Below are 25,444 nucleotides of genomic sequence, written 5' to 3' on the forward strand. Positions count from 1 at the left end.
TATGTTCTACTCAGCCATTATCCAGTCCATCATAACATCTTCTATTACAGTATGTTCTACTCAGCCATTATCCAATCCATCATAACATCTTCTATTACAGTATGTTCTACTCAGCCATTATCCAGTCCATCATAACATCTTCGATTACAGTGTGTTCTACTCAGCCATTATCCAGTCCATCATAACATCTTCTATTACAGTATGTTCTACTCAGCCATTATCCAGTCCATCATAACATCTTCTATTACAGTATGTTCTACTCAGCCATTATCCAGTCCATCATAACATCTTCTATTACAGTATGTTCTACTCAGCCATTATCCAGTCCATCATAACATCTTCTATTACAGTATGTTCTACTCAGCCATTATCCAGTCCATCATAACATCTTCTATTACAGTATGTTCTACTCAGCCATTATCCAGTCCATCATAACATCTTCTATTACAGTATGTTCTATTCAGCCATTATCCAGTCCATCATAACATCTTCTATTACAGTATGTTCTACTCAGCCATTATCCAGTCCATCATAACATCTTCTATTACAGTATGTTCTACTCAGCCATTATCCAGTCCATCATAACATCTTCTATTACAGTATGTTCTACTCAGCCATTATCCAGTCCATCATAACATCTTCTATTACAGTATGTTCTACTCAGCCATTATCCAGTCCATCATAACATCTTCTATTACAGTGTGTTCTATTCAGCCATTATCCAGTCCATCATAACAACTTCTATTACAGTATGTTCTACTCAGCCATTATCCAGTCCATCATAACATCTTCTATTACAGTATGTTCTACTCAGCCATTATCCAGTCCATCATAACATCTTCTATTACAGTATGTTCTATTCAGCCATTATCCAGTCCATCATAACATCTTCTATTACAGTATGGTCTACTCAGCCATTATCCAGTCCATCATAACATCTTCTATTACAGTGTGTTCTACTCAGCCATTATCCAGTCCATCATAACATCTTCTATTACAGTGTGTTCTACTCAGTCATTATCCAGTCCATCATAACATCTTCTATTACAGTATGTTCTATTCAGCCATTATCCAGTCCATCATAACATCTTCTATTACAGTATGTTCTACTCAGCCATTATCCAGTCCATCATAACATCTTCTATTACAGTGTGTTCTACTCAGTCATTATCCAGTCCATCATAACATCTTCTATTACAGTATGGTAGGACAGCACGGACAGTCAAACAAGGAAAAAACTGCAGCGGATTGTCAACAATGCATCCAAACTCATAGGCAACCCACTCACCCTCAATTGAATCTCTACATACTAACCAGACTGTAAAGTGAGCAAAAAAGATCATCTGCGACCCCTCACATCCTGCTCATCACCTGTTCCAGCTCCTTCCCTCAGGGAGGCGCTACAGGTCACTGTCCACTAAGACTTAACGCTTCACAATCAGTTTTTCCCCCAAGCTACCAGGACTCTGAATTCCTCCCTATAGTCCCTCCTCACACACCACTGGCGTGCATACAACCCATCCATCCATTATCCAAACCTCTTCTCCTGCTCTCCAGTCACCTAACTGTATGTGGTTGTGTGTAATGTGTTCTGGTGTTGTATCACTATACTATGTTGTGCTGCAGAGTTTTAACATACTGTACCAAAAACAAATTCCACTGGCCTTGGTTGTGTGGCTAATGAACTACCTGTCTGTCTGTCTGTACTGGTCTCTGATTGGCTGGAGGGTGTGTGTAGAACCGTATAATCCACACATCATTTGGCTCAAGTCAAGTAAAGTCAGTTTTTTTGAATAGCCCAATATCACAAATTACGAACTAGCAAGCCCTGTGAACATTCAACACTTTAGCTTAGCCGCTAACTTCTGCTTCATGACCTCTTCGTTCAGAATCCACAACTTGAAACAAAAAATAAGTGAATGCTTTTATTTTAATTCTTCACCTTCTCTGTGTTCTTTCCTTCCTCACGGCTCCTCTCTGCTGCCTCCTCCTCCTCGTACTGACTATTGTTAAGCACCCACGCGGCTGTCCTCTCTACAGGGGACATGGTGATGGTCTCCACCGGGGACTGGACCTGAAGGGACCCGTGTGCCAGCAGAAACATGACACATGAAGAAGAGAGCATTTTTGTGTGTGTGTGTGTGTGTGTGTGTGTGTGTGCGTGTGTGTGTGTGTGTGTGTGTATGTGTGTGTGTGCCACAGTACCTGTTGTGGTGGCTTAGCGGTGCTCCTTGGGGCAGGTCCTGGGCTCTCCACAGAGCAAGTAGAGTGCTGACGGCTGGCATGGCCGACGGTGGGCATGGGCTCAGTGTTGATGCTGCTGCTGCTCCTGATGGAGGCACTGTGGGGCAGAGAGCGCGGTGTCCTGGCTCCACCCCCTGCCCGGCTCTGCTGCTCCACCTTGACGATGTGGGCGGTCCCTGTGGCAGTGCTTTGCCGGGGGACGGCCACTGCCGTGAGGGGGGTGTGCTCTGCGAGTGCATGGCGGCGTGGTGTAGAACACTCCTCACTGAACGCGCTCCGCCTGCCACCTGACTCGTCCAGGCTGCTGCTGGATGCCACGCGACCTTTAACCCCCACCTGGCTGCCAACCCCGCTCAGCTCATCATCATTGCTGTGGCTGTTGTGTGAGCTCTCAGTGCTCAGGTTCTCTGAGCTGGAGTCCTGGCCCAGGGACTGGGCGGAGCGAGCAGCGTGAGCAGGGTTACTGAGGTGATAGACGGGGTTCTGGAAGGAAAGCGGCTGCAGACTGCGCTGCTGGCTTAGGCTTGGGGGCAGTGGCCGGCGGACCTGGGGGACACTCTGGGGCAGGCTGTCCCTCAGCGGGGCCTTGGCCTGGTGGAGATGGGGCTGGGGGGTGAGCGGGTTGGTCTGGTTCTGGGACTGAGGGTGTCCGATGGAGGCTTGGGAGCCCACCCGACTGAGCCTAGGTGGGGCCTCGTGGTGTGGTGGAGAGCCCTGAAGAGTGTGAGGGTCCTGCAGGTCGACCAAGGAGACGCTGCGCCCGTTGGGCAGGAGGCCATTGCGCTCTTCCTGGTCAGAGACGTTCATGCTGTGGCCGGAGGCGTGCTGCTGGCCCAGCGGGGGACACTGTTCTCTCAGGTAACCGTCTGGGGACCTGAGGCTCCGCCTATCGCTGTGAGGTCAGCGGACAACATACATAATGTCATCACCATTATAATAAGAAAAACCACATTCAGTTACTGGTTGCAGATTCTTGTTTAAATCATCACTGCTTTTGTCTAAATTCTTTCACTATCACACATGCAACTGCTTCATGTGTTTTAAAGTCGGACCGAAATCAATAATCAGATCCAACTTTTCTCGGCTAAAAGCCTTGAAGACAGCACAACAAAACATTCAGCAACATGTTTTGATTTGTAAATGACTAACATGGTGTTTTTATATCTTCATAACTGTTCTCAACTGTCTCAACAAATGAGAGGGCGTGACCTAGTCCTCATTAATATTCATGAGCATACCTTTGAGTGACAAGTACAAGTAAGGGTTGGTGGTAAAGGCGGGTGGAGTTTAATCATTTGTTGATTTGATTTGATTGGCTGTATGTAAATGAGTGTCTATTGACATCATGAGCGTTGGAGAAAAAAAGATCGGCCGAGAGAAGCTGAACTAGGGGAAGATCTTTTAAAAAGAAAAATAGAGAAACTGAATTCCACCTTTTATACGTCACAAAATATATGACAGTTGAAATGATGGTAAATATTAGTGAGTCGATGATGGTCCGTCTTGAAAGTTTGGTTTTACATTTTTCTCTTGCTCTGTCTGAACGTTGTGATGTTGCTGTGTGTGACAGCGTCGTGATGTAACATTTCACTGCTGTGTCTCAGTTTAGACTCTCAGGAGAGTCGAGTGTTCTCACATCGGAACCAGGTGAACGGGCATTTTAATCTCTCATCTCTCTGCTGCTAGGAATACATGTCCTCAATCTGTCTGTTCAACGTGTTGTGACACACACATATCTGGAGCTTCTTAACTTTTTGTTGTGCGTATGTTAACTTTTATCTGCCTGTCTAACCATCTGCCTGCCTGTCTGTCTGTCTGTCTACCTGTCTGCAGGGTCTTCAAAGATGCGGTGCAGCCCTGATGACAGGCTGCCGCTGATGTTGTGGGCAGAGCTGTGGTCTTGTGGGCGGAGCCTCTGGCTGTGGGCGGGGCTGGTCAGGGAGAGGGTGATGTCGCCCAGGATCCGTGGCAGGGGCCCCAGCTTGGCCACAGTGGCCTGCAGGAAGGAGTTTTCACCCTGGGTTGCCAATGTGTGTGTGTGTGTGTGTGTGTGTGTGTGTGTTTTCAGGCAGAGGGGTGGTAGGGTGGGCGAAGCACCAGAATGCATTGGTGGCAGGGCAGAGTGACCATGGCAACAGAGTGCATTGGAAGAGGAAAAGAAGAGAGGGAAATTGGGGGGCGGGGTGAACGAGGAGAAAACAAAGGAAAACTTAATGGAGATGAACAGAACCAAACAAAACATGCTTCTATCTACTAGAAGAGAAGATGTTCCACATCACAGCAGAGCCATGCAGGGCGGGGATGGGGTGTGGGGTAAGGGTCATGCTCTGAAGAACAGGGTTAAATGTTTGATTTGAATTGGGAACACTGGTGTAGAGCTCCTTCCTGTCAATGAAAACCTCCTCAGATGCAGTATCTCTTCCAACCTGATCTGCTACCACACCTCAGATGCAGTATCTCCTCCAACCTGATCTGCTACCACACCTCAGACGCAGTATCTCCTCCAACCTGATCTGCTACCACACCTCAGACGCAGTATCTCCTCCAACCTGATCTGCTACCACACCTCAGATGCAGTATCTCCTCCAACCTGATCTGCTACCACATCTCAGATGCAGTATCTCCTCCAACCTGATCTGCTACCACACCTCAGATGCAGTATCTCCTCCAACCTGATCTGCTACCACACCTCAGACGCAGTATCTCCTCCAACCTGATCTGCTACCACATCTCAGACACAGTATCTCCTCCAACCTGATCTGCTACCACACCTCAGACGCAGTATCTCCTCCAACCTGATCTGCTACCACATCTCAGACGCAGTATCTCCTCCAACCTGATCTGCTACCACACCTCAGACGCAGTATCTCCTCCAACCCGCTCTGCTACACCTCAGACACAGTATCTCTTCCGACCTGATCTGCTACCACACCTCAGATGCAGTATCTCCTCCAACCTATTCTGCTACCACACCTCAGACGTAGTATCTCTTCCAACCTGATCCTTGGTATGGGGCTGAATTTTGCCGTCATGCCGAGGCAAGTCCCACTAGTGGCACTAATTACAGCCATGGAATCAACCACCTGTATGAACCACATCATGGACCTGGAAGCGGAGCAACTGTGGATGAAAGTTTCAACCTGCCTTGGCAAAACGCAAAGCTGCCGCCGTCAAACATCACCAGAGACGAGAGGAATGCACCCACGACTCTGAGTAAGGACAATAACATCGTCATCCTTCCGGTGGACAAAGATTGGTGCACTATCTTCATAAACCAGACAGACTATCATGAGACAGTGATGACATTACTTAGCGACCTAAATACTTAGGAGCCCCTGGAATGAGATCCAGGTAGTGGTTACAAGAAAGTGCTGATCTAAAACTCAGGACATAGCAGTTGGTCTGTAAATGTTTTGAAACTTTGTTTTTGCGTTTGATTGGTCACATCTTAAGAGCTTGTACTCTCACTGGGTTTTCCTCTTTCCTGCTGGAGCCTATCCCAGCAGTCATTGGGCGCCAGGCGGGGAGACACCCTGGACAGGACACCAGGCCATCACAGGGCCCACCCACACACACCCAGGGACAATGTAGTATGGCCGAGTCCTACATGTCTTTGGACTGTGGGAGGAAACCGGAGCACCCGGCGGAAACCCACGCAGACACGGGGAGAACATGCAAACTCCACACAGAGGACGACCTGGGACCACCCCCAAGGTTGGACTACCCCGGGGCTCGAACACAGGACCTTCTTGCTGTGAGGTGACCATGCTAACCGCTGCACCACCGTGCCGCCCATAGCTGCAAATGTGTTTTATTTTATTTATTTATTTACCCTCCCCCCCTTCTCCCCAATTGTATCCGGCCAATTACCCCACTCTTCCGAGCCGTCCCGGTCTCCACCACATCTACTCCGATACATGTGGAGTCACCAGCTGCTTCTTTTCACCTGACAGTGAGGAGTTTGGCCAGGGGGATGCAGCGCATGGGAGGATCACGCTATTCCCCCCAGTTCCACCCCCGAACAGGCGCCCCAACCGACCAGAAGAGGGACTAGTGCAGCGACCAGGACACACACCCACATCCGGCTTCCCACCCACAGACACGGCCAATTGTGTCTGTAAGGACACCCGACAAAGCCGGAGGTAACATGGGGATTCGAACCGCCGATCCCTGTGTTGGTAGGCAACGGCATAGACCGTTACGCTACCTGGGTGCCCCTGATCCTTTATATTTCTTATCTCCTTCCTGTCTTATTCATTCTTTGTATGCACCATTTGAGGTTGACACAACTGCTCTGTGCTGTGCTCGCCCAGCGACCAGGAAGTCACTGAACGTGACGCATGTGGAGACAAACACCACCTGTACACGACTCCACAAGCCAACGCTACAACGCTCCAGGACTTCCGTGACTTTTTCAGGACACTTGATCAACGTCATCATCTACAGGTGTTTTCTATGCCTGGAAAGCCCGTCTACAGGTTTTCCAGAATGTGTGGGAACCCTGTAGAGGCAAAACGATGAGTCTATCGTCCTGTCTATGTTTTCATTCTCCTTCTTCAGTGTCGTGTGGTTCTGATTCGTTCTCTAGAGAATTATTTTACATGTGATAATAAACCGGAGCACTTCGGAACCGCTGCTTTAATAACCGTGACATAAATCATGCCGATTCTCTTTCTTACTGACCGCATTTCACATTCTGTTCTCGGTGGATTCCCCAAATCCTCCTTCCTTAAAACGATCAGCGTGTGAACCACCTCTCTCTGGACCCGTCGTTCTCTGTCCAAGTGAACCCATCTTTCCCTGTCCAACAGAACCCATCTTTCTCTGTCCAACAAAATCTGTCTTTCCCTGTCCAACAGAACCTATCTGCCCATACTGAGTCTCGGTCCAGTGTGTTGGTGGTTGGTGTGTTGGTGGAGTCAAACTCAAACTGTGTTGTGTAAGTTGTTCGTGTGTTATTATAAGGTGTGTGTTTTACTGTGGGCAATAGCATAAATACCATTCCATTAACTCTCTCTCACACACACACACACACACACACACACACACACACACACACACACACATACACACACACACACACACACACACACACATGGGCAGTGTGTACCTTGTCAAGCTGGGAGACCACCTCCCAGAGGAGGCAGTGCAGCACAGAGAGCTCATGACCCAGGTCAACATAGCCCTCGAAGCCTGGCGTGTTGGACAGCGTGTCGGGGTTAGAGATCTCTGACAGGAAGCGCATCATCCCTGCCCACTCATGTTCCAGGAAGTCATTCATGAAGGCCATGTACTCCTCCTTGTTACCGAACCTGTGGAGACAACAGACAGTATTCATCAACCCACGGTGAATGACAACACCACCAGTCTGCACACAGCTGCTGACTTCCTGTGAGACAAGACACACTATAACCACTCCACTTCAGGGACCAGGACACTTTGTCTGTCATCCCACTTCACACACTTGTGTATGTAACCCACATGATTACATGTACCTTGTGACGTATGTAAGTTCCACGAGTAGCCTCTAGGAGGCACACGAGCTACAGAGTTTAAACCATACAAGCAACCGTCAACAATAGAGAAGAGAAATACGGATATTTAGAAATACGGACAACTTTGACTATGGATACTTGAATTATTGATAGTTGAACTACGGATATTTGAGCTACAGGACATTTGAACTACGACAAAAAAGATCCCTCCCACGAAGCTACCTTGGTGAGCCGCTAGCCAAAGCTAAAAGTAAGCAGCTTCCTGTGTTCCATGTAATCGTAGCCATTTACGTAGGATATCTTGATTTTATCCAAAGACAGATGATCTCCCGTTGAAGGAAGAAGGAAGACTCTTTTCTCTTGTGTTTTGTACGCTGCTGGAATCCTGGTGAGATAAGAGTTTAAAATCTTGAAATCTAAAGACTGACAATTTTCCATTGGTTGCTAAGCTAAGCTAACCCAGCTAAAACGTATATCTATGATCCTTAGCAGTTCCCATATGATTCAGAGCTTTAAAACCAGTCAGGACACCCGGTCCATAGGGTTTATTTGATGTAGGGATGTTAGACATTTTAATATAATAATATGCTTGTTGTTAAAAAAAACTGTAAGCTCCAGTTGCCACTAGCCACCGAGCCAACTCGGGCTACATGGCATCCATGGAACCCATAGCAGCCAGCTAGACGTGAATTCACGTTGATAGTGCCGCAGCCTGGCTGCGATGACATTGTTTTTAACTGTTCTTACAGCAATAGGCTGTTGTCATTCAGCCGCATATTAGTTATATGTAGGAAATGATTTGATTCTGAGAATTGACTCTAGATTTGGGTATTTTTATTTTGTTTGTAATTGTTTGATAGAGATTGCAATTAATAAGGAATCTGTACAATTTTGTGCAGACTGGTTTTTTAGTACCCCGAACAACCCCCCTTGCTACACCTTTTGGAACCCTTGGATACCCCCTTTTTGATTGCCCCCATCATCGCCCTGGATTTGGATTCATCATCATTGCCTCTACATTAACTTGCCCCTGTGATTGTGGTAGGATCTGGACATTGCACCTTGCACAGATTCGAAGACTGAATCATTCCCCCTTTTCTTTTCTTTATTATTTTCTTTGAGTGCACTCATACTTTATTTTGGATTATTTTCTTTAATTTGTTAGTGTAGAATATGGCTGCATAAGTAATATATTAGAAGGGTATAAAATAGAATATAGATAGATATAGACAATAAATAGAATATTAGGTAGAACTTTTAAAAAGTATTATAGAGTAAAATATATATATATATATATAACACATCTAATTTAGTATTGCTATTGAAATAACTTTACTTTGAACTGTTGAAATAAATTGGTTTTTTATTGTTAACTATACCCACGAGTGTGTGCGTTGTCTTTGGGGTGAGTACTAGAATCTGGTCTAGAAAAAAACCTACACCAATCTCCACTGAACTTAGACATTAGACTGTCCCTGCGCAGGCATAGGCCCATTCCCCTGTCGTGCAGGTTACATGTACATGAAATGAAATGTTGTTTCGCCCAGCTCACAGCAGTACAACACAAAGACACAACACACCCAAAACTACAAGAACACACACACCCAAACTAACACACATATCCACACTAACACACATACCCACACTAACACACACACCCAAACTAACACACATATCCACACTAACACACATCCCCAAACTAACACACATACCCACACTAACACATATACCCACACTAACACACACACCCACACTAACACACATACCCACACTAACACACATACCAACACTAACACACACACCCACACTAACACACACCCAAACTAACACACATACCCACACTAAGACACATATCCAAACTAAACACAATCAGTGTCCAGGAGAACAAACTGCAGCCAGGATGACTGTCAGAACCGCCGGTCAGCAATGGGCTAGCAGTTAGCTTAGCCCGCCCCGCCCTCCCAGCCGATCCAGCGCCAGCTCTCCCAGCCATCAAACGAAGACAAAACTTAGACACAGACGTGGACAAAGACACTGCATGGATGGTACTGGGTGAGGCCGCTGCAAACACGAATTCGCGCCGCCATCTGATGTCTTCTTCCTGTCTTTTCTGTCTTCCTGTCTTGTTCCTGTCTTCAGTAAATCATTCTACTACAAAACAAACCTTTGCTTTCACTCTGTATGTGACAACCACCCAACGCTTCACCATATGACCACACACACCAACGCTAGCTTTTCTCAAATGACACTGTGGCTCCACGTATGAGCAGCCCAGCCGCCATGTGACGGGCGTCTACATACTTGGCAAAGTTGGCCAGGTTTTGGATGACCTTGGCGATGAGAGTGAGGGTGCGTGAGGTCCGGTCGTCGGGATACTCCTGCATGAGGCCGAAGAGGGACGGGGACATGATGGCAGGACACAGGAAGCGCAAGAAGAGGGAGGCACTGATGAGCCGCTTGCTGATGTCCTGCTGATGACCTCGGGACACACACTGCTGCCTCCAGGATGCAAACACCTCCTTCAGCTCCCGTGGGAACACACTGGCCACCAGGGGGAGACAGAGCATTAAAATCCATTAATCAGTCAACCAATCAATTATCAAACTTTGTTTATACAGCTTTACGTCAGATAAGCGCTTACCTTCACAGACACCGAGTGTGTCAGAGTGTGTGCACGTGTGTGTGTTGATCAGCAGTGAAAAGTGACAATAAGTTGCTTCTGACGCGACTGTGTGAGCGGAGCATGTTGTACAGTTGCAGGGTGGGAGGGTGTGTTTTCGTGTGTTTGTGCGCGCATGTGTGTACGTGTGTCTCACCAGTAGGAATTGATGATCTTGCAGAAGGCGAGCTCACAGCACATCTTCAGGTTACTTTGATGTTCAGACAGCTCGCTGCTGGAGCAGCGGCCCGGATCCACCTCACAGTTCTCATCCGACTCATACAGAGCCTTAATGAACTCACCTACGACCGACAGACAGACAGACAGACAGACAGACAGACAGACAGACAGGCTGGTCAGAGACAGAGCGACACACAGGACAGACAGAGAGGTGAAACTAGACAGATCAGTCTCACTGGAAATATTGACCAGCTCTTTCTTCTAAAACCAACAACTTCTTTACCGACAGCCCAGCAAGTCTGCACCAACATGAAGACATGACAACGTGATGTTCTCCATGATGTTCTCCATGACAACATGATGTTCTCCATGACAACATGATGTTGTACACAATGTTCTCAATGATGTTCTACACAATGTTCTACATGACAACATGATGTTCTCCATGATGTTCTACATAATGTTCTACATGACAACATGATGTTCTCCATGATGTTCTACATGACATGATGTTCTACATGATGTTCTCAGTGTTTTCCATGACAACATGATATTCTCCACTATGTTCTACATGAGGTTCTCCATGATGTTCTACATGATGTTCTCAGTGTTTTCCATGACAACATGAGGCTCTCCATGAAGTTCTCCATGATGTTCTCCGTGACAACATAATGTTCTACATGATGTTCTCCATCCATCCATTACCCAAACCGCTTATCCTGCTCTCAGGGTTGCGGGGATGCTGGAGCCTATCCCAGCAGTCAATGGGCGGCAGGCGGGGAGACACCCTGGACAGGCCGCCAGACCATCACAGGGCCAACACAGACACACACACACACACACACACACACACACATTCACACCTAGGGACAATTTAGTACGGCTGAGTCACCTGACCTCCATGTCTTTGGACTGTGGGAGGAAACCGGAACACCCGGAGGAAACCCACACAGACACGGGGAGAACATGCAAACTCCACCCAGAGGACGACCCGGGACGACCCACCAAGGTTGGGCTACCCCGGCTCTCGAACCCAGGACCTTCTTGCTGTGAGGCGACCGCGCTAACCACTGCACCACCGTGCCACCATATGCACCACATGTGGATATGAAATCATCCAAACTTGACTATCTACCTTTATTGTTCTCTTTCTGTTGACGCATCACGTGTTATGTCACAAACCAGCATTTCGGTAACCTGACAGCTGTTTTCAGAACAGACCTTTCAGATACTGACATTTTTTAAGATAGACTCCTTTACATTTTTCAACACGATCACCTTTCAAGGGACATGTTTTTTTTCTGAAAGGGTATTTATAGATAAGAAGCCTTCCTCCGGTTTAAAAACTCGTTCTGTCCCGTTGGAGTTGTTATGCTTCTAAAAGCTGACAGGTCCATCACGTCTGGACAAGGATCTGCTGTCAAGTTCTGCAGATCTGTGTACACGTGTTTCAATGCTCCATATTGCTACCAAGTCTCGCTATTACTTAAGTGTCTTTATGTAGGGGTGTCCGGGTGGCGTAGTGGTCTATTCTGTTGCCTACCAACATGAGGATCGCCAGTTCGACTCCCCGTGTTACCTCTGGCTTGGTCGGGCGTCTCTACAGGCACAATCGGCCATGTCTGCGGGTGGGAAGTCAGATGTGGGTATGTGTCCTGGTTGCTGCACTAGCGCCTCCTCTGGTCGGTCGGGGCGCCTGTTCAGGGGGGAGGGGGAATTGGGGGGGGGGATTGGGGGGTGTGATCCTCCCACGCGCTACATCCCCCTGGGGAAACTCCTCACTATCAGGTGAAAAGAAGCGGCTGGCGACTCCACATGTATGGCAGGAGGCATGTGGTAGTCTGCAGCCCTCCCCGGATCAGCTGAGACCGGGGAGGCTCGGAAGAGTGGAGTAATTGGCCAAGTACAATTGGGGAGAAAAGGGGGGGGGTGTCTTTATGTATAAATCTGATGTGGATGATGATCCATCAGCAACACAGAAATCAATGTAAACTCAACTCTGTAGTCCGTCTACAGTCAGTAAGGGTTCAACCAAGTCCCCCATACTGATGACCAACTGATTTCCATCAGCAAAGTTTGGTGATAAATGGAGCCAAACTGTGTTTTTGCAAGATTTTCCACACCGTTTGATAACCAGATCGTACAGCCACGTCTCATCCGGTGACATCACATCTGGTACGGTGTTGATATCCTACGGCTCCATGATGACATCCTGTTCTGATCCCACAGAACATACCGACATCACAGCCACACAATCACAACCACTCGTCCCTCTCCATCAGAAAACAAGACTGAACAAAACTCTCTGAATCCACATCGCGGTCAGTGGAAGAGTGGAGTGTCACATGTAGATGTAACCCGTTGCATCATGGGGTCATTTGTCATTGTAGTTTTTAGTCATTGTAGTTTTTGTTTGGAATTTCCTAGTCCTGCTTTCAGCGCCACCACTACTGGAAACACAAACAATAACCATTCATGTGACTCTTCGCCGAACCAGTGCAGTGCACGGTGGCCTCGCCACGACCTAAGCACGATAAGAGAAATAAGGTCAAACAGCACTGACAGATTTTCACCGATAAAACACTGTAATGCTGGTTCATTTCTACAAACCATGACATCCTCAGTGCTGCATCAGAAACCACGACGACACTCGGCAGTCTGTCTTCAGAAACAGAACCATGGGAGCGTCTCACATTAGCAACAGGCATGTGTGTCTAGGGAGGAAATGGAGTTTCTCCACAGCGACTCACCGAGGGCATCCTGCAGGTACTTCTGACCCACCAGTTTGAGGTATTCCTCGATGGCTTTGGTGGCCAGTGTGTTTTCCCTGAAGATCAGTACATCGTGGTCAGCGCAGCGGTCCACCTCCGACATCACCAGGTCTGTCAGGAAGTCCTGAGGACCAAGAAGAAGGGACGACAGAGGAGGAGAAGAGAGGAAACATAATCACCTTCACACCAAACCTGACATCAGGGCTGCTTCTTTATGTAAATAATAACCGGGATCGTTCTGCGAGATGTTGTGACGTCATTTATCAAAAGCTGAAGGATCTCAGGAACAACGAACTTTGCGTTTCTTCAACCAACATAACTTTTTATTCTGTCAGCGACATCGCATCATTTAGATGAAACTCGATGTTTTAACATTGTGACAGACTGATACTCTAAAATCATCCATCCATCCATCCATCATCCCAACCACTTATCCTGCTCTCAGGGTCGCCGGGATGCTGGAGCCTATCCCAGCAGCCATTGGGCGGCAGGCGGGAAGACACCCTGGACAGGCCACCAGGCCATCACACAGGGCTGACACACACACACACACACACACACACACACACACACACATTCACACACAGGGACAATGTAGTACGGCCGAGTCACCTGACCTACATGGCTTTGGACTGTGGGAGGAAACCGGAGCCCCCGAAGGAAACCCACACAGACACGGGGAAAAACATGCAAACTCCACAAAGAGGAGGACCCAGGATGACCCACCAAGGTTGGACTACCCCGGGGCTCGAACCCAGGACCTTCTTGCTGTGAGGCGACCGTGATAACCGCTGCACCACCGTGCCGCCATTCTAAAATTATTGCAAAAATTACAATACATGAGCATACATCAGTAACTGCAAACTTGTGGGTTTTAGTTGTTTTTTTGTCTATTTCAAGGACATTTTGTCAAAAATGAGCCCTAAATTTCCAAACGGCTAGGCAACAGTGTTGAGCAGGCTACTCCCTACTGAGGCCTATGCAGACCAGCTGGTTGCAAGCTAACTAGAGGACCATCAGAACAACAGGTGAACTGACTCAACTTTCTGGGATTCCCTTACCAGGATTATTGAGCATGCACCAACAAGGTTTAACTTGTTATACCAAACTCAGAGACCCTTGTCTCCCAAACTACTGAGCCAAACCAGGATGACAGAGTGCCTTCAGAACAGTGGCTGAAAGCCACTTCTGTACAGCAGCCATTCATGAGAACAGGACCAGATGGTTCACAATCAAAACCTAGTCACTCAGAGTCCTGCACCGCTCTGCACGTCATTCACTTACATTTCATTTACATTCACTTGCATTTCATTCAACCTCCTTTAAACAGCACGCTGCAAACGTCTCTACCTCTAAAACCCATCACTGTTATCAGCAGATAGGATGACTGGAGGTTAGTGTGGTCATTACCCTTCTCTATCACTTTCATTTCCTCATTACCATAATTATTATCATAATCACCATCAGCTGTGATCTTTGTCAACCATTATCATCATTGATCATTATCGATCATTATCGTTATCAACCATTATCATTATCGATCATTACCATGATCAACCATTATCGTTATCAGTCATTATCATTTCTGACTGTTATGACGACATCATTTCGTGGCATCCTGCACACAGGGAAGCAGTGTATTCTCACAACACTAGTTGATAGGAACACAGACTGTTTCACGCTTTCCTTTCATTCAATTTTCCAAATTTCCTTAAAATTTGTGTAACGTTTGGTTGGAAACGGAGCTCTTGTCAGAGCCACACACCTCCCTCCAAACTGGACCCAACCTGGGGTGAAGAGGGACTATGAAGGTAAGTCACTTCTCTCCTCCCTCCTTGTCCAATCAATGGTTGGATCTATTTAGTCTGTTCTGGTGCAAAATGGCTGCCATGCATCACCCAGGTGCTGCGAGACATTGGTGATGGTTGAGGTGAGTTTCCCCCCTTCAATCTGAAGCGCTCTGGGAGTCTACAAAAGCACTTTAAAGGGCGTCTGCGTAGCGTGGCAGTCTATTCCGTTGCCTACCAACACGGGGATCGCCGGTTCGAATCCCCTTGTTACCCTCCGGCTTGGTTGGGCGTCCCTACAGACACAATTGGCCGTGTCTGCGGGTGGGGAGCCAGATATAGGTATGTGTCCTGGTCGCTGTACTAGCGCCTCCTCTGGTCAGTCGGGGGCGCCTGTTCAGGGGGGAGGGGGAACTGTGGGGCGTGATCCTCCCACGCGCTACGTCCCCCTGGTGAAACTCCTCACTGTCAGGTGAAAAGAAGCGGCTGGTGACTCCACATGTATAGGAGGAGACATGTGGTAGTCTGCAGCCCTCCCCGGATCAGCAGAGGGGGCAGAGCAGAGACCGGGACGGTTCAGAAGAGTGGGGTAATTGGCCAAATACAACTGGGGAGAAAAAGGGGGGAAAAATCCACAAAAAAAAGAAGAAAAGAAAAGCACTATATAAATGTGATGATGATGATGATGATGATGATGATGATTTATTAACCTGCATTGTCCCCATCAAATAAATATTTATTCACTATTTCTGCCTACCCCATATGGGGGCAGAGGAAGATGAAGTCTATCCCACAATGCATTGAGGCAGAAGACAGACACACACCAGTCCATCACAGGACACACACACATATACACACATACACACATACACACACACACACACACACACACACACAACGGGGCACCAGAGTGTGCGGTTGACGTGTGTGTTTGGCATGGGGGAAGAGAGCAGGTGAACACAGGGAGAACATATAAACTCCAGACAAAAGAAGAGGAATCAAACCTACAACCTCCTGACTGACAGTAGACAGGCTGAACTACCGAGCTATCCTGTTGCCCTTTTATGTCAATCAAATGCCATCAACATGACTGCCCCTGACCTTGGCACGGCCGGTGCTCTGCAGGATGTGCACGAGGGCGCAGGCCATCTCCTCTTTGTTCCTGACACTGATGACCGGCTCCAGCACCGAGCACAGCATGGTGTAGTTGTTGGTTATGAACTCAGCAAACTCTTTGTATAGCTCCATGGGAAGGATGGAGATGGTCTGGAAGCGGGACTTGATGCGGATGAATGGCCCACCTCCTTTGGCCTTGCTGGTGGTGGGAGTGCTGACCGGGTACCACTTCTCCACAAACTGCCTGCCCGTCACAGTGGCCACAGGGATGTTAACCAGCCCCACGTAGTTGTTCTTATCCTTCTTCTTCTTCTTGTCCATGTCTCGGTAGATGTGCACAGTGATGCTGTGCATGGCGGGAAGACTGGTGAACTCAAAGTACTCGCCCCAGAAGAGGTTGTCGTGACGCGTCTTGCTGGTGGTGCGGGCGTACAGCACATCGTCCAGACACAGCTCGCAGAAATACTTCTTCTTAGGAGGGAGGTCCTTTGCTTCTATGATCCACAGCCGCAGGAGATTCTCTGCCCGCCGGCAGTTGTCCTGCAAACACACACACACACACACACACACACACACACACACACACACACACACACCATTAGCAGGGGAGGCTCAAATGATCCCGGACCTGATGGATCTATTCCATCCTGGTTGAATCTTCACCTTCTCACCAGTAAAAGCCACTGGTAAAGGTCATGTGGAGCGTTGTACATGCAGGAAGTAAACCTGTTTTCTTGCGATACTCATTTTAAGTCACTCTGGATCAGACTGCCGGTGAAATGACTGGAATATAAATCTCAAAGCTAAATTTTATCAATGTATCTAATCCATTACAATGATTAACCAGTATATAATTCTTTACATACGAACTGGAATAACCTGACTGAGCTCAAATCCCTGTTCCTCTATGAGAGAATGTAACATTACTTATAATAACTGCATTATTAATATCTATTAACGTATATTTATGTTCAATATCACACAGAGAGAGCAGAATCAGTACATCTGTACACGTTTATTGACAGATATGTTTCATCATCATCTAGGTGAGCTGGATTACTGAGCATGCATAAAGACTTGGATTACTGAGCATGCATAAAGATCTGGATTACTGAGCATGCATAAAGACCTGGATTACTGAGCATGCATGAAGACCTGGATTACTGAGCATGCATGAAGACCTGGATTACTGAACAGGCATGAAGACCTGGATTACTGAGCATGCATGAAGACCTGCATTACTGAGCATGTATAAAGACCTGGATTACTGAGCATGCATGAATACCTGGATTACTGAGCATGTATAAAGACCTGGATTACTGAGCATGCATGAAGACCTGCATTACTGAGCATGTATAAAGACCTGGATTACTGAGCATGCATGAAGACCTGGATTACTGAACAGGCATGAAGACCTGGATTACTGAACAGGCATGAAGACCTGCATTACTGAGCATGTATAAAGACCTGGATTACTGAGCATGCATGAACACCTGGATTACTGAGCATGCATGCAGACCTGGATTACTGAGCATGCATAAAGACCTGGATTACTGAGCATGCATAAAGACCTGGGTTACTGAGCAGGCATGAAGACCTGGATTACTGAGCATGCACGAAGACCTGGATTACTTAGCATGCATGCAGACCTGGATTACTGAGCATGCATAACGACCTGGATTACTGAGCATGCATGAAGACCTGGATTACTGAGCATGCATGAAGACCTGGATTACTGAGCATGCATAAAAAACTGGATTACTGAGCATGCATGAAGACCTGCATTACACAGCATGCATAAAGACCTGCATTACTGAGCATGCATGCAGACCTGGATTACTGAGCATGCATAAAGAGACCTGGATTACTGAGTATGCATGAAGACGTTCAGTATCATTATAATCACCAACAGTTCTGTGTCAGAGGATCGCTCCATTAGTTTTATAAATAAAAAGCAAAACACTGAGGCCGGTAAATCAGATTTCAGACATCCTAGACTGGCTCAGGGTAAAAACATACATGTACATGTAAATTAAAGGGAGGATTGTCTGAGGCCGGTTTATCAGCTGGATGTGAGATTTCACTTCATTCTGCTCAGATCTGCTCTCTGCGGCTTGGTTGGGTGTCCCTACAGACACAATCAGCCCTGTGCATAACTGTAGTCCACTGACTTCCGGTTTCTACTGCAGCGGTCATACCAGTTTCCTGTTTGTTGGCCTGTGCTATTGACAATGGCATATTCTTCATGATGCCTGCAAGATTTACCATGGATAAATGTCAGCGACATGCACACAACTGTCGACAAACTTTCACCTGCACCTACCAGCAAACGGGTGAAAAGTTTCAAGTTGTACGGATCAAGTTACGTCCACAACGATGAGGATGAGCGGACGGAACTGTGGACGTAACTTGATATGTACAACTTGGAACTCTTCACCCGTTTGCTGGTAGGTGCAGGTGAAAGTGTGACGACCGTTGTGCGCATGTCGTTGACATTTATCATGAAGAATATGCCATTGTCAATAGCGCACGCCAACAAACAGGAAACTGATATGACCGCTGCAGTAGAAACCGGAAGTCAGTGGACTACAGTTATGCACAGGGCTGATTGACCATGTCTGTGGGTGGGAAGCCTGATGTGAGTATGTGTCCTGGTCATTGCACTAGCACCTCCTCTGGTCGGTCGTGGCACCTGTTCGGGGGGGGGGGGGCGGGGGGGATAGCGTGATCCTCCCATGCGCTACATCCCCCTGGTGAAACTCCTCACTATCAGGTGAAAAGAAGCGGCCACATGTATCGGAGGAGGCATGTGGTAGTCTGCAGCCCTCCCCGGATCGGCAGAGAGGGTGGAGCAGAGACCAGGACAGCTCAGTACAATTGGGGAGAAAAAGGGGGCGGGGGGGTAGCAGATCTGGTCTCTATCTGCCAAGCTTACTTTCATAATTCATCATGCACTGAAGTCCAACTCTTGTTTGAGTTGTTTGTTTGGTTTCAGAATCATCTCACCTTGTTGGGCTGGATGGTCCTCCGGAGGTTCTCCATCCATTTGTCTCTCTCTGAAGCTGAAGCACAGCTGAAACATTTACTGCCTCCTGAGAAACTGACCTGGAGCAGAGAACACACAGCTGTTTACACCTGCCTCACATATTCAACACCAGCAGCATGCTACACACCATACGACCCATGAAAGTGAAAATATAACTTGTGTAAGATGGTACGTACATGCAGATGAATACTTTCATACCCATTTATCAGTTTCCAAAACACAACTCAAAAAGCATGTCTTTGTATAAATATACATAGTGTATTGTGACATATTAGTAGATAGTGTATTTATGTGGTTTCCTTACTGTGGGTTACATCTAACCAATTAAAAAAATCTTCCATTCTTTACCCTGGGTGACCTCAGAGCTGAACTTCTTTCTACTTGTCAAGTCATCAGAAGTCTCCGAGAAGGATTTTAGGCCAAACAGGTGGAAAATAAAAAGGCAGATTCTGTCTAACTGTCTACCTCGAAGCAGAACTCCTGTCCCAGGATGCTGCTGTGAAGCGGTTTGATGTAGACGTCCTCCTCCATCCCCAAGTCCAGCGCCTCCACCGCACTCCCCGGGCTCAGCAGAGACTCATGGGAAGTGGACTCCTTCAGCTTGGGCAGCCCCCGCGACCTGAGAGACAACAACAAAACAAGATGAGAAGAAAAGCCTTGTTCTAACTTATTACTGAACTGATTGTGATAACAGCAGAGATCCTGGGGGAAAAAACCAACAGAAAAACACGTAAGATGAGAATCAGGACTCCAGGGGGCGCCGTGACCACAGCTCATGTTTTTTCAGTGTGAAATCTACTGAATACTTCCTGGAAACGCAGTGATACCTACGAAAAACAACCACAGAGCCAGGCGACGGGAGCGCCCCACAGCATGTCAACCACAAATCCCTCCTCTAGAACCACCTTCTCTTTTCTGGAGCCTCTTCCCCACCTCTTGAACCTCTGTCTCCCGTGGAGCCTCCTGCTGTCAGCAGCTCCTCCTCAGCCTCCAGCAGCTACTGGGGAGGAAAACAGGCTTCAGACGCTCCTGAGAATTCTTCTTTATGTAGCTTTGTCTTCATTCACAGCCAGTAAACAAGGTCCCGGGCCAGCCAATCAGGTCCAGCGCCTGGGAGCGTTTCCATAGGGACGCGCCCTGCTGGGAGAGCTGGCGCTTGGCAGCAGGTGGTGACGCAGGGCGGAGTTAGCTGGGGTTTGGAGAGACCAGTCACTGGAGGGTAAGGACCGTGAGCAGAGGCAGGAAAACACCAACACAGAGCTGAGAGGAATGTTGACTCCACCTCTGTTCTGTTGGGATCTTCTCAACTAGGATGGTGAATTTACCATGACTGATAATAATAATACTGTAGTAGCACCTGTCACACCAACCACTATTACTATCTCTACTAGTACTACTGTAAATGTCACATCCAATAATTGCTAAACCACTGCTACTACTATTAATGCTACTACAACTACTACTAATACGACTACTACTACTAACACGACCAGTGCTATTGTTAACACCACTATTAGTATTAATACTATTACGGCTACCATTAGGTACCCAACTAAATTCCATTCACGTTGGCCTTTCTGGAAAACAAAAAGGGGGAGGGCAGTAAAATGTTGTTTAATGCTGTTTAAAAAGAAGACTGACACACTGGATAAGAATCAGAGTCATGTTTGTTGGCCATGTAGGTTTGCACTACATGGAAAGTGACTCTGGTTTCGTGGCTCTCTCAGTGTACTTAACATAGAATAACAACACTACAACACAACAATCTTCACATATATACACAAGCATTGACCTCTACAGGTGAAATAAGAGGTGGTAAGGAGCAGTGGTGCAGAGAATATATCAGAGATGCTGAAACAGATGTCAGCAGGTTACTTATACCCCTTTCACACTGGCCAAAAACCCCCGCTAACATCCACCTTTTTACATTGACCAAAGGAGGACATTAGCGGGGGGTTTTTCGCGATTTCCTTCAGGTGGGCCAACACCAGTCTCTCGAAGGATTTCATGACCACAGACATTAGGGCAACGGGCCTGTAGTCATTTAATCCTGTGATACGATACAGGGATTCTTGGGGACTGGGATGGCAGTGGAGTTCTTGAAGCAGAAGGGGACTTCATGCAGCTCCATTGATCTGTTGAAGATCAGTGTGAAAATGAAGGTGAGCTGGTCAGCACTGACTCTAAGACAGGAGGGTGACATGCCATCCGGGCCTGGTGCCTTCCTAGTCTTCTGTCTCCAGAAGAGCTGGAGCACGTCCTCAACGCAGATCCTGAGTGTGGGTGGAGATTCGGTGGGGAGTGGAGAGTGGCTGGCAGGGAGTGCAGTTGGTTGTGTGTTGTGGCCAAAGAGGGTGAGGGGTGTGAAAGTTTGCTTTTCAAACCTGCAGTAAAACCCATTTAGATCGTCAGCCAGTTGATGGTTCCCTGCAGTGAGGGGGGATGGTCTCCTGTAGTTGGTCATGTCTTTCAAACCTCTCCAGACTAATGATTCAATTCAATTCAATTCAATTTACTGTCATTCAAAACAATGTGCAGGCACATGTTAAAAATGAAATGAGGGCTGTGGCTTCACCAAACAGTGCAAGACAGACACAGACAAACACAGCAAACACAGTATAAGATATACACACACGAGGACCAGAAGCTAAAAATAAGTTTAAAAAAAGAGAGCTGGAGTACAAAATATTCAAAAATATCTACAGACATTCAGTGGGTAGCCAGGTTCAGGAGGGCAACAGCTTGTGGAAAGAAGCTGTTTTTGAGCCTGGTAGTGCGGGCTCTGAGGCTCCTGTAGCGCCTCCCAGAGCGCAGGGGGGAGAACAGTCCATGGTTGGGGTGGGTGGGATCTCTGCTGATGCTCAGACCCCTTCGAAGGCAGCGTTTGTGATAACTGTCTTTTATGGCTGGGAGCTGGGTACCGATGATATGCTGGGCTGCCTTGACGACCCGCTGCAGAGCTTTCTGGTCTACTGAGGTGCAGCTGCCGTACCACACTGAGATGCAGATGGTCAGGATGCTCTCTATGGTGCAGTGGTAGAAGTTGGGGAGAATTTTGGGGGATAGACGGGCGCTCCTCAGCCTCCTCAGGAAATGCAGGTGTTGTTGGGCCTTTTTCACAAGGGCCTGGGTGTTTAATGTCCAGGAAAGGTCCTCGTTGATGTGGACTCCAAGGAATTTAAAGCTGGAAACACACTCCACTTCCACCCCATTGATGTGTATGGGGGAGTGGCTGCTTCTAGACCTCCTGAAGTCCACAATCAGCTCCTTCGTCTTCTGCACATTAAGGACAAGATTGTTGGTAGTACACCATGATGTGAGGTGCTGAATCTCGTCCCTGTAGGCTGTCTCGTCATTGTTGGTGATACGTCCAATGACTGTGGTGTCATCTGCAAACTTAACTATAACATTTGAAGGGTGAGTTGGCAGGCAGTCATGGGTAAAGAGGGAGAAATGGAGGGGGCTCAGAACACAGCCTCGAGGGGCGCCTGTGCTGAGGGTCAGGGTGGAGGAGGTGTGGTCACCTAACCTAACAGACTGAGGTCTGTTGGTCAGGCAGTCCAGGGTCCAGTTACAGAGGGAGGGGTTCAGGCCAAGGGAGAGGAGTTTGGTGGTTAGTTTGGCGAGGATGATAGTGTTGAAGGCAGAGCTGTAATCTATAAACAGCATCCGGATGTTGTTAAGTTCAAGGTGGGTCAGAGCAACGTGCAGGGCAGTGGCAATGGCATCCTCAGTAGACCTTTGGGAGCGATAGGCGAACTGATGTGGGTCGAATGTGGGGGGGATAATGTTTTCGATGTGAGCCAGAACCAGTCTCTCAAAGCAATTCATGGCAATGGGGGTGAGTGCTATGGGTCGGTAGTCATTCAGACATGTGGATGTTGGTTTCTTGGGGACAGGAATGATAGAGGTGGTCTTAAAGAATGCCGGGAGTATGGGTTGGGGCAGTGAGAGATTAAATATAGTTGTGAAGACCTCAGCCAGCTGGTTGGCACATTTCCGGAGGATCCGACCCGCAATGCCATCCAGTCCGGCAGCCTTCCGTGTGTTCACTCTGCGGAGTGATTCTCTGACCTCTGCGACTGATAGAGTGATCACCTGGTTTTCTGGGTGGCTGGGGAGTTTTGTGGCTGGGTCAGTATTGTCCTTGTCGAAGCGGGCATAGAAATGATTTAGCTTGTCGGGCAGGGAGGCATCATGGACAGTGGGACCGCGATTAGAGCTTTTGTAGTCTGTGATAGACTGAATGCCTTGCCACATTCGCCGGGGATCGGCGTTATTGTGAAAGTGGTCCCCTATTCGTAGGGAATATTTATGTTTGGCTGTTCTGATGCCCTTTTTGAGGTTGGATGTGGCTGCGCTGTAGGCCTCACAGTTACCTGACTTGAACGCTGCATCCCGGACTTTCAGCAGCTGCCGGACCTCACTGGTCATCCAGGGTTTCTGGTTTGGAAAGGCGCAGATTGATTTCTTTGTTGTGACACTCTCAGTGCAAAAGTTAATGTAGGCTAGTATGGCAGATGTCTGTTCATTAATGTCTATATGGGAGCCATGGGTAGCTGAATGTGCAAAAATACTCTAGTCTGTGTTTTCAAAAACGTCCTGGAGTTCAGAGACTGCTCCTTCTGGCCGGACAGTGATTGTCTTTACTGCTGGCTTGACCCGTTTTATTAGGGGTTTGTAGGCTGGGACCAGGGATAGGCAGAGGTGATCAGAATGCCCCAGATGAGGGCAGGGAGTAGCTTTGTGTGAGTCCTTGATGTTTGTATAGAGATGGTCCAGGGTGTTTTGTCCCCTAGTGGGGCAGGAGATATGCTGATGGAATTTGGGCAATACAGCTCTGAGGTTAGCCTGATTAAAGTCACTCCCTATGATAAAGGCATTGTCCGGGTGTTTGGTCTGTTGTCTGCTGATGGCACATTGTAGCTGCTTCAGTGCTACCTTAGCATTAGCATGTGGGGGGATGTATACAGCGGCGATGGTAATGGCCGTTAGCTCCCTGGGCAGGTAAAAAGGCCTGCACTGAATCATAAGGAGCTCCAGATCAGCAGAGCAATGCCTTTCAGCGATCTTTATATTGTTGCACCAAGAGTTACTGACATAAATACTCAAACCTCCTCCGCGGATCTTGCCGGAGTCCGCTGTCCTGTCGGCACGGAAGGCTGTGCGGGCCGCTAGCTCGACTGCCGAGTCGCCATGTTGCTGTTGAGCCAAGTCTCCGTAAACATCAGCAGACAGCAGTTCTGCAGCCTTTTCTGAGAGGACAGCCTGAGTCTTATCTCGTCCATTTTGTTAGCTAACGACCGGACATTAGCCATGAAGATGCTGGGGAGGGACACTTTGAAGGGGGAGCTACTTAGCTTAGCATGTAGCCCACCTCGTTTCCCCCTCTTCTGTTTACGTTGCCGACGGGGGGCAGCGTTTCCACTGCAAGGCCGGTGAACGGATAATATGGGTGGGGAAATTGTCCATGATGGTGGAGGGAAGTGAGTAATCCGTTCTGAGGTTTAAACGTTCCTGACGCTTGTAGAAGAGCGCATGGCCTACTACACTTGTAAGTCAACTTAAAACTAACGTATAAATAACAAAGAACACATAGCACTGAACAGGGAGCTGCAGTAGCCACTGCGTCCAGTGCGCCGCCATCTTGGTGATAATGATGGGTCGTTGGCAGAAAACGTGGTGGGCACGCACGTCCTCACCAAAGCTGATGTAAGATGTCAGTGTCAGTAAATTCGTCCAGGTCTGTAGATGCAGCCTCAAAAACACCCCAGTCAGTGCAGTCGAGGAGCTCCAGTTTTGACTCATTGGTCCATTTCCTCAGTTTTAACCACAGGCTTTGCAGAGTTTAGTTTCTGGCTATAGGTTTGGATAAGTTGAATACCCACAATGCATCCTTCAGGTGTGTCATCATGAACAAATGCTTGTCCAACATGGCTGAACATCATCCCCAGTGGGCTGACATAAAACCTAGAAAACCTTTAGAAAACATATGTTACTGCGGAAGCTCGGCAGAAGATCCCCCTGGTGGCCAAACACAGGCTCTGCAGCCTAGAATTAGATTTCATCAATCTGCATTTACAATTACATAAGATGGAAAATCAGACATTGATCAATACTCCAAGAAGAAGTTCTCGCTGTTCTTC

The 25,444-nt window shown here is 47.7% G+C and overlaps 1 protein-coding gene across 3 annotated transcripts in view; it reads right to left on the minus strand.

Annotated features, from left to right (window-relative positions):
- Positions 1 to 25,444, minus strand: part of rasal2 (RAS protein activator like 2) — a 162,737-nt gene that overhangs the window by 22,338 nt on the left and 114,955 nt on the right. The window contains exons 6-15 of one of the 3 annotated variants that reach the window (XM_056293999.1): positions 19,764 to 19,917; positions 19,259 to 19,357; positions 16,238 to 16,792; positions 13,329 to 13,473; positions 10,556 to 10,700; positions 10,041 to 10,280; positions 7,355 to 7,556; positions 4,068 to 4,240; positions 2,206 to 3,136; positions 1,943 to 2,074 (exon numbers count right to left, since the gene is read on the minus strand). In XM_056293999.1, the coding sequence (XP_056149974.1) occupies positions 1,943 to 2,074; positions 2,206 to 3,136; positions 4,068 to 4,240; positions 7,355 to 7,556; positions 10,041 to 10,280; positions 10,556 to 10,700; positions 13,329 to 13,473; positions 16,238 to 16,792; positions 19,259 to 19,357; positions 19,764 to 19,917 (2,776 nt within the window). Of the gene's footprint in view, positions 1 to 1,942; positions 2,075 to 2,205; positions 3,137 to 4,067; positions 4,262 to 7,354; positions 7,557 to 10,040; positions 10,281 to 10,555; positions 10,701 to 13,328; positions 13,474 to 16,237; positions 16,793 to 19,258; positions 19,358 to 19,763; positions 19,918 to 25,444 lie in introns of all 3 variants that reach the window. The other 2 variants (XM_056293997.1, XM_056294000.1) reach the window with 2 other exon arrangements.

This window comes from Lampris incognitus, chromosome 14 (genome assembly GCF_029633865.1).
Source record: "Lampris incognitus isolate fLamInc1 chromosome 14, fLamInc1.hap2, whole genome shotgun sequence".
Taxonomy (NCBI): Eukaryota; Metazoa; Chordata; class Actinopteri; order Lampriformes; family Lampridae; genus Lampris; species Lampris incognitus.